Genomic DNA, 11,028 nt, shown 5'->3' on the forward strand with positions numbered 1-11,028 from the left:
TAAAAGTTGAAGGTCTAACTTCAATCCACAGAAGCCAAAAAATTCAGAGCCAAGAGACTTCTTACTTTGTCATACATATTTATTTTAACACATGTGATCAATCCGATCACCCACTGTTCTGAGACTTTGCGAATACTGAAGTAAAATGGTGCCTATTCAACCTGGAACTAAGCTTTTTAACTCCTAATATATGGAGCTTGGGGTTATATTTTAATCACTTTTATATATTTTTTTTTAATTAAAACAAAACCAAGGTAAATCTGTCAGAGATAGTAACTTCTTCATTGACATGACAGGCCATACCTAGAGGTGTTGTTGTTATTATTGACATGACAGACCGCTTGGAAATAAGTCAATGAATATTTTTAGGGAATCAATCTGTAGAGGAGTAACATGATCAAGTATAACTTTAGAAAGTTATGGTCTAATGTGTTTGAGTTCATTGACCAGATAAACTCACAGCTCCTGAACAGCAATTATGGTCTATACATGTCTACTAAAAGAGTTAAATACACATACTAATTGGTGTAATACACCATATTCTCTCCTCCGGGGTCACTGAATACTCATAGACTTTTTAACAGGCAGATTATTTAAATGATATAGTGCAGTAGTTTTAAATGATACTAAAGCATACCAGTTACAGACCATTACTCAGTGGACAACTGACAAGCAAAGGAGCCATTCTTATTATGATTCAAAATTCTTATGAATCAGAACAGGATGTCCATGTTCAAGTTAGCAGTTTACATTTTTAAACTTTTGCTTTAATTTTGCAATATTCAAAGGCATTTATCCACTTAAAACAGCAAAATGCAAATCTTTTAAATTAAAAATATTTATACCTAGATTTTATATAAAAACAATGTAAAACCACAACATATTTTTTGTTTTTTTCATACAGCAACCTTAGACACAACCTCACATATTTTAACAAAATGTAGTAAACTTGGTTTCTGCACTCACAGCTTGTATGTCAAGATTCAATGAACAGCATACATTTACAGTAAAAAGCATGAAAATGTACACCTACACTTTACTGTAGGTGAACTGCACAGAATTATTACATACTCTCTCAGACTAAAGGCTGTAAACATAAAATGCTGCAAATCTGACACTAATCTTCCACCTAATTATTTTACTGTTCAAATCATTAATACTTGTCAGCATAGAAATTAGCTAAATTAATGCTTATGTGTATCTTTTTTATTTTTAAAAAACAAAACAAGTGAAAGTAGTCACCAGCACCATAAACCTTACAGAAATGATAGTAACATGTTAATCCTTTTAGTTAAATTAAGTTGCTGGTGGTTATATGAGGGAGAAGGCCTTTTGATAATAAGATCTAAACATTAATCATTCTTTTTTCTACGCAAGTAACTATTTATCCAATAATTCCAGTGCATCACAAAAATAATGTGTGATGGAGATAGATTAATACAGGGCAGTTTAGACATTAAGAACCCAGAAATTCCTACTCCAGTTTTTAGTAAATATTTGGGGTACTTGTCATCCTTTCCCAGTTGTATGAATGCCCTGCCATTGGGATCATGGACAGCTACATGTGTTGTACAACAGCCTTCATAATAAAAAGGCGTTATTGTTAATTGAAATAAAAATACATTAATTTCACTGCCCGTAAAGCCAGGGTCCTAATCTCCCACCCCGCAGAAAGTACAGAGTTCCTTAAATATCTTTATTATGCATTCAGAAGACACATGGCAGTCACAGACGTACTGAAGGATGTATCTTAACAAATGGAAATAGTTCAAGGGGCTACTGTACATAGGTGCTCAGAAGTTAGAAATGAAAAGGGTCTAATGAGATCAGCCCATCCGTCTCTTCCCGGAGTAGGACTGTTTCCTACAGCACATCAAACCACAACTTATAATCAAGGCTTAAGCTGTAGCACATCACTCCCCTGCCCTAATACGTACAATCACCTAGTTTCAGCATAAAATATTATAGAAAATATTCAGAAAATAACTATTATGGTTAAATGGTTCATATAAATGACAGTTCATTGTTGTGCCACTTGCAGGTTCATATTCCAACAAGGTTAACTTTCACAGGCTCTAACAACGGCACGAATTCTCAGAGTGGTTTAGCAGTGGACATAGCACACAGCTAAAGGCCAGATCCTCAGCTGCTGTAAACTGACAGCGCTCCACTGAACAGCTAGGACAATTTAGATGAGCTGAGAATCCGGCCCTAGGTATAGAAAGACATTAGGAACAGCATCAGCAGCAAAGCATCAAACAAACATAGTAACATGGGTGCCACTTAAAAATACCTGCAATTGGCATTTTCTACCCTGTCTTTAGTAGTAAAAACAAAACCTGATTATTGTGTACTTCAATTATTTCCTCTTATAAGCGGTTAGTTGCATCTAGTTCTAAAACTGTATTTTCCTGAGAAGGTAAGTACGTAAATAATACATGTTTGTAGACATTCAAAAGTTTAACATGATTTTTTTTTATTATTTATGAAGATCATTCATTTTGCCTATAATACTTTAAATGCAGTTTAAAGTAAAAACTGGAAAACGCTCAAACATTTTAGCAATCAATCTCACCCATACCTGTAGTATATATTTTGGACTCATTATACAGTTAAAGTCACTATGTGTAGAGTGATCTAACTGTTAATTTATATCTCAAAGCTATCAGGGTAGCCTTTTGTATACTTTGGCTATTTGGAAATAAGACCAGCCCTAAGTGTTCCCTACTGTGGCAGCAGTAAACGTACTCTGAATGAACCTTGCAAAGTCGCCACCAGTAAGGAAGAAATAGCCATTAATAGGAAAAAAAATACAATATACTACAAAACAAAAACTAAATGAAAAAAGTTTCTATTTTAACTAATAAATCTGTCAAACCAAACCACTCCTGATTGATTTTTTTAAAATAATGGAACACTTATGAAGCATAATACCTTCATGGAAACATCTGCCAAAGGCCACACACATGTAAAAGCAGGAGGGATGAAATTTTCATAAACATTTGATAATTAAAAAAAGTAATTCTGCCAATTATTATTAAAGGGTTGGAATGTCTTTCTCCTAAACTAAGCATGTTGCAGCATAAATTTTCAAGCCATGTGAGAACTTCATGCAACCCAAACATCATAAACTACTTTTTCCTAAGTGCAGATGCTCTGGTTTTTCTATTGCACAGAACATCACAAAGACATCCTTATTTCAAATTCAAATGCCTTGCAATTTTGGGTTATCATCACTGTAAAACATCCAGTAAAACGGCTATGTGAGTTTTGACATATAACTTGTGATGGGCTGCTGTGTGTCTCCAAAGTATGTGAAAAATATACAGCCTATGTCCAACAAAAGTCATATTTTTACAGTATTTTCTTAAAAAAGAAGAGGTCACTGATCAGTTGGTGAAATGTAATATCATTTACATAATCTTTACAAAGTTACTGCTCTAGAAATCTTAGGTCAGGTAACTAGAGGGGTTGATACTGTAGTCATGATCCAAGAGCCTCAAACAATCCCATCCATGAGTCAGAGAGCAGCACGACTGGAGAGTAGCAAGACTTAATCTCTCCACCGAAATACTTTTTCCCATCCTTCATCTGCACAAAACCTACAAAGCCTTCTCTAGTTTGCAAATTTTCCAACTCTTCAGCTTAGATATTTTTTCACAAACGCTGTAGCTTAAAAACTCTTTCTGAAAGTCACATTTTTAAGGATTTAAATTGATTTGAGGCTAGACTGCTTACATTTTTATTTCAGAAAAAAGGTGGCAGGCCATGTAGAATTGTAATAATGGCACACAAAGAAATCAGAGCGCAAAATTTAAACACAAAAGATGTATTGTCCCTTCATGTCTTTTACGCACACAGGCCAAAACAGCGAATTTCTGGTTCACCTTTTTTTATGTAAGTGGATTAAAAGTAAGATTAACAAATTGTCAAAAAATGTGTTAAACGATAGCCTCCGCTGGTTAAAAATTCTGATGTCTGTAAAACTCTGTTGGTGGCCATCTTGGACTGGGGTTGTAATACAAATGAAACTAGCAGAGACAGGAGATGGGGGAGGGGACCCTTACTGCCTGAACACTGGAAGAGGAAGGGAGGGATTATCAAGGATGAGCTATCCTTATGGAAAGAACCCTCCTAAAAACTGTAGGATTTTTTTTTTTAAAGTATATCTACACATCTGGAAAATACATTAGAAAACAAGAAACAAACTATATTTTGTCCATCTGCTGGAATTTACCTTTCCTTAGTCTTTCTACGTGTATTTCCTGAAGAAGGCCATATTATATAAGAAAGATTAATTTCTATTTCATTATTGTATGTAGATTTTATTCTTGGATTGTGCTTGCTATATGCTTCAGTGTATGAATGCATTAGATTACAATATGCTACGATAAAGTATAATGTACATAGTCAGAAAAAAATGAAATGATACAACAGGAATGCAAATTTTATTTTATGCCAAAACATTACAGTGGCTATCCATGTCTTTCCTGGTGCTTAATGTCTTGTGCCCCATATCCGGTGAATATATGATATATTTTGTCCCATTTTTCAGCCTGAATCATGCAAAAGAACGAACACACACATATAGAAATATACACTTCTGTACCTTAAACAACATATTGAGGATTGTTATTTAAAAATAAGCTTCGTCCTACATTTTTCATAGTTATCCCTTATTTGACTGAAAGGTAAATGCTCCATTAAAAAAATACGCACACACACACACACTATACCCACAGACACACACAGAGCCGAATCCCACTCCTTTTACTTACGTTAGTAGACCCCCTAAGCCAGGGGTTCCCAAGCAAGGGTACGCAGAGGTCTTCCAGGGAATACATCAACTCATCTAGATATTTGCCTAGTTTTACAACAGGCTACGTATAAAGCACTAGCGAAGTCAGTACAAACTAAAATTTCATAGAGACAGTGATGTGTTTATGCTGCTCTATATATTATACACTGAAATGTAAGTACAAAATTTATTTACAGTTGATTTATTTTATAAATATATGGTAAAAATGAGTAAGTAAGCAATTTTTCAATAATAGCGTGCTGTGGCATTTTTGTATATTTATGTCTGATTTCGTAAGCAAGTAATTTTTAAGTGAGGTGAAACTCGGGGTTCGCAAGACAAATCAGACTCCCGACAGGGGTACAGTAGTCTAAGCTATTCATAGATTTACAGATTCCAAGGCCAAAAGGGACCATTGTGATCATCTAAGCTGACCTATATAGCACAGATCAGAGAACTTCTCAAAAATAATTTCTGGAGAAGATTTAAAAAAAAAAAAAAATCCAATCTTCATTTTAAAATGGTCAGTGATGGAGACCCACCATGACCCTTGGTAAATTGTTCCAATGGTTAATCACTCTCAACATTAAAAATGTTTGCATTATTTCCAGTCTGAATTTGTCTAGCTTCTACTGCCAGCCACTGGATTGCCTTTCTCTGCCACAGTGAAAGTAAACTGGATTCACACGCATGTAGTTACATATAAAGTGGGATGGCATTTTTTTCAGAAATACTCCACATCAGTAGTTGTCTTCTGAAGAGGGTAACATTGCTGTATAATACCAGGGCTATCTGCTATTATTATTTGTTTAAGGTAGTGCTCACTATGTTCAAGGAATTTTCCAGACTCTCCAGAAGGCCTGGTCTCGGTCCGAAGCACTTCACAATCTAAGGATACAGTCTATACAGTCAAGATTGAGTACAAATCAGTTTGGTGTATTTGTAGGTGTGTGGGTCTCCAAGAAGTGCAAAGTTACCTAAAAGGGGAACTGCCACGGGGAAAAAAGAAAGGTGATCAGATTAAATATAGAGAGCATTTTTAGGTCAAACAACAAAGCTGGACAAAATTATCCAAAAATGTAAGTTAGAAGTTAAATCCTGTTTGTTCCACTGACTTCAATATGGACTATTTTTGCAAGTGAAGTAGGAAGGATTTTTCCTAGGCCTGTATCTGTCCAGAGCAAAATATTCTACAAACACATATACATTTCTAGTCTGGGTCGTGAGTAGTTTATAAACAGAAATGAAAAATAACAGAAAGATAGAATTTAGAAAGAGGCTATTCTTAAAGTGAATTGCTATGAATGAAAGTGTTCTTTACTAATCCTGATATGAAAGAGATGATAGCGATGGTATGATCTTCGGATCAGAGACTGCATCTTTCTGAGTATTTGCAGCTCATCTTGTACAACCAGGCCACCAATCCTAATTGGTGCCGTTGGCTACTACCATAATAAAATCATAAACGACAATACTATTTCTTCAGTCAGAGTTATAGGTAGGTTTCCTAAGGCTCAGGGACAATGCACTGTAGGACTCAACTTGTTTCAGGGGCCCTTAAAAATTCTTTTCTTGTAGGACTGTGATTCTTCATATTCTAACATTATTTATATCTGGCCAAAATATTGTAATATTATTTTTACTGGATTCTGAAAATCAACTTCTTGTATTATTACCCTACTACTATGAGTTCATAATAACAAGTTTGCTAAATGTAGAACTGTGTATCTGCCTATCATTTATTGCATGCAGGAAACAATGAGAGGAAAAAAACCATAAAATATGTTGACAACTTTATTTTATTTTTTCTGAAAAAAGGAGAAATAAATAGAATAACCACAATGAAAATTATTTAATCACGTTTTAAATCATTATCAAAACTGGTCATTAAATAGTAATTCTAGTTATAGTTGAAAGAAATTTCAAGAACCTAACCCTGTCCGGTTATAAACATTTGATTATCACAGAGCCTTTAAATTTAAGCATCATTAATATGATGTAATTGTCTGTTTTTTTCTGACAAGGAACAAACTAAAATATTCGGCTCATAATTCTTTTTGCCACGTCAACTGCCCCTTAACATTTTTGAAATTCTAACAGAAAGAAGCTGCCAGCAAGACATTTATGACAATATTACAAAGTTTTTTTAGTGTTTCAAAATTTCCAACCGTAATAGTTTAAACTAAAACCTAACACCAACCATGACAGTAGCAATGGAATTGTTATGTACTCATTGTTCCTACTGAAGCTACCCTGAAGTGCAAGAGCTACTATGAGTCAATAGATGGCAGTCCACCTCTTAGAAAAGAGACATATAATGAATAAAATCATCAAAAGCGTCACAAAGAGACAAGAATTGGGTTCTGTTGTTTTTAACAAGCTTTCAGAGTGATTAATTGAGAACGTTTTAAGAATGTATGGGCATTTAAACACAATTTTTATATGGACCTTTGGCAAAGCAGTATGATAGAAATGATTTTAAAAGTTCATAAACATGACACATATTTGTATAAAATATAACTGTTGCTCTGCTTGGGTTGATGTCTATATGTGTTATGCACATTATCAGTTTACAATTTTCCCAAATTCAGTTTGAACCCAGTTGTTAATTTGCTATATATATATCTATTGTTAAGGTGTGAAAAAACCTGAATCTAACATTAATACATATACCTGCAAAGATATGTGCATATTCTCCAAAAATAATAAATGCAAGTATTTTTCTTCTCTTGCATTATTTGTTTAGAAATCTGTATTTATAACAAACTATGATGGAATTGTAAATTGATGACTGCAGTTAAAGAGAAGAATGCCTATATGAGAGCAAACAACTTCTACCTTTTAGTCATATTTATGTAAAAGAAATAGACAACAAGTCTATTCTAACACAACAGTTTCAGCATCATCTGTGGATATTATTTGCTTCTGTTGCAGTTTAGATCTAGAGAGAATTCTTAAGAGAAAAAACAAAAGTTGACCCTGACCTGTTTAAGTAGTTTAAATAATATAGATTCTCTTGAACTATAGCCTCTATTTTAAACGTCTACGATGTCTTTTGTCTACTGAAGTTTTAAAAAAAGTATAATCTGATTATGCTTCAATTAATGTAGTTGTCAAAATTGATCTTCACATGAAAGATGCTATGTAAATACAAAATATCATCATAAATTAAAAACCTGGATAATTTATAGTACTAAATAGCAAAGGCATTTATAAGAAACAAGGTAGGGACTACATAAATAGTAATGAAATCGGAAATATTTATATGTATGTATATTTGATCACATTTCAAAATATTCTCTCACAAGCATAGTGTACCCCAAAGCACTATTTTTTCCAAATTAATTAATTTTTCCAATATGACATTGCCAGGCATAGCTCCAAAAATTTCGAAGTAGATCTTCTGTTGGTGGATATTGTTAATTTCACACCATTGAAAGTATAAAGTCAAAATACTTTCCCTGAAAATTAATTGGCTACAATTCTTCAAGATGAAACAGCTCAGATTGCTTGTCAATGATTGCCAGGAAGAATCTGTTTTTAGCCTTTTAAAAAGTAAGAATTTTTTGAAGTGTTGATTATAACTCTTTTCTGAGTAATTGTTCAATGTCCAAAACAGGCCCGAACAACAAAATATGTTTTGACATATTAGCTGAAACCTAATTCACCATCACATTATTGCATAAATACATCTATGTGATTCTTAGATTCCAAGTTCCATAAGGGATCTAACAAACCATTTTAACACTTCCTTTTCTGGAGCATAAAGAATTATAAGGATTGAATCTTTTCTTTTGAGTATCTTTAAATAAATAAAGCAAACAACAATATAAAGTGAATGCAACTAAACCTATTCTTATTACATCTTCTTTAATCTGGTAATTTAAGAGCAAAGAAAATATGCATATAGAAATGGAGATTTCCAAAGTGAATGTTTAAAAAAAAACAACCCTAAGCACAGGAGAGATTTTCAACAGAGTGTATCCTTTACTATTAAATTTAGCTGCTAAAACAGAAAAGAGAAAGTTCCAACATGTTGAAAAGGCACAAGGAACAGATTTTAAAGGACATCCTATAGCAGTATTCCCTTATTTGAAAGAAAAACCTCAAAACCACAGCACAACAAAAAGTACTGGACAAACTTTTCTGCTTTGTTTAATTGTACAAGGATGACAGTGGTTATAAAGTTATTCCAGTTAAACACACATTTTCCTTATGTTGAAAAGAAGTCATAGGAAAGGCCTAATTTTTTATACGTGTGTGTGTGTGTGTGTGTGTGTGTGTGTGTGTGTGTGTGTATATATATTTTTTTGTATTTAAGGTTTGTAGTGTAGATCAATTAGACATTATTCTAAACAAGTTAAATCTTGTTTTCAGACTCCACATTAGTTAATGTAGGTGCAGTTTGTTTAAATTTTCCCTGCGTTTTGCATACAAAAAAAAAATTAAAAACTGAATGATTTATTTGTAGTGTGCAGTAGTTATTTTTATAACTAAAGACCAACTAACCAGGTGCCAAAGAAGAAGTGGCAGTTGATTTCTTCTTTAAGAATCATGTACAAAGATTTTAAAGTTTATTTCTAAAATTCACATTCCATTCTCTAGGTAAGGTTCTTTAAATCAAAGTTAAAGAAACTGCCTTGTAATATATGAGGATTTGACAACCAAATCTGGGAAACAATGAGACAGGAATACTGTTATACCCCAGTATAAAATTAAACTTTCTTTTTGTAATGTATACAGTAAATGCAGTTATGGAGAGGAAAGTGATAGGATGCAGTCATTAAATTATGCTAGTAATACAATCAGAACTTCTAAGAATGTATAAAAAGGGACAGTGTATTATTGCATTCTCCAGTTCAAAAACTCTTCAGATGTTTATTATCTTCCTGAAGAAGATGCTTGTCTATATTTTATGGTCAGCAGTTCACAGAAGAGTAAATAGGTTGGGTGTACAAGAAAATAAAAAAGGTGTTTCTACTTACTGTTAGGTGATACTGCCTCCATATTTCTGGGCAAGCCTGGAAAATAAAAATATTGATCAGCTGGGAGCATGAAACAAGGTGCTTTACAGCCTGTTGGTTTTGGCATAACACAGTATCCACCGGTGTCGGTCACAGGAAAATAAGAAGCTTAACTGAAAGGGTCTGCATTTCAGCTTCAAAAACCTGGCTAGACAGTTTAATTGAATTTTACACTGGTTTAACACACTCCCTGCCATTGTCAGAAAGCCAGTAACAGTTTTCTCTCTCCCTTTCTTCTCTTAAGGTTAGAAGTTTTAGAGACTAACATGTTCTTAACTGTCACAACAAGTATTACTATAAAACAAACCCAAACACAGCAGACTGAAATTCTGCATATAGGGTATAGAATGTGTTTTGTAACATTTGAAACCTACATAATGTTTTGGAAATGAATTCAGCAGTTACTTTGCTTTAATACAGAAGTGAACTTAAAATTATGTTGCTATTTTTGTACATGTCTGAATCCTAATCAAAATATAATTGTTACAAGTAATAATCCTCAGTAGCCTAATGTCAGATGAGATGTAAACAAGGAGCATAACAGATTGCTTTAATGCTTCTATTTTTACAATGGCTTGCTGTCTTCTGTTTTGATCTTTGCCCATCTTAGTCACAAACTTCAAAGCATAGTCCATGGTAAAAACTAGATATAAAGTAGATTTTCTATAACAGCAATTTAACAGTAGACTTGAAGAAAGCACAGAATGTGGTAGAGAGGAAATATGAAACTTTTTTCTTAAAAAACAAAATAAAAATGTATTGAGAATCAGTGAGACATGGCTGCTAAATATTTTCCTAATATTCCTTAATATTTTTACGAAATTTACAATGGCTTTTCTGATTCTGATTTTATACACATATCAGAGCCAGAAACAAATACCTATTGCTAATTTGACTGTTATACATGTCAAAACCAGGTGTGTGTTAGTTACATATACACACACAGCTGTATAACTATTATCTGTGCACCATCTTTAATTTTCTTTATAACGCCTCTATTTACTGTGGAAGTAATCTCTCGGTCATTTGAACGATTTCCCATTTCGTTTGTAAATCTCCATCAGAAATCTTGGTTATTCCATGTTTTCCAGGCAGTATCATTAACTTCCAACTCTCTAGTCCCCTTGTCTTGCCAATTTGTATTAGTAACATTTCTTAAGATTTTTGAAACAATCCTTTCTCCCATGCCTGATATACATGCTTTCC

At 33.4% G+C, this 11,028-nt stretch overlaps 1 protein-coding gene across 2 annotated transcripts in view; it reads right to left on the reverse strand.

Annotated features, from left to right (window-relative positions):
• ZCCHC7 (zinc finger CCHC-type containing 7) overlaps positions 1 to 11,028 on the reverse strand; it is a 160,249-nt gene that overhangs the window by 23,300 nt on the left and 125,921 nt on the right. For both annotated transcript variants that reach the window (XM_065549770.1, XM_065549771.1), the window contains exon 6: positions 9,784 to 9,819. In XM_065549770.1, the coding sequence (XP_065405842.1) occupies positions 9,784 to 9,819 (36 nt within the window). The remainder of the gene's footprint in view (positions 1 to 9,783; positions 9,820 to 11,028) is intronic.

Source organism: Chrysemys picta, chromosome 6, assembly GCF_011386835.1.
Source record: "Chrysemys picta bellii isolate R12L10 chromosome 6, ASM1138683v2, whole genome shotgun sequence".
Taxonomy (NCBI): domain Eukaryota; kingdom Metazoa; phylum Chordata; order Testudines; family Emydidae; genus Chrysemys; species Chrysemys picta.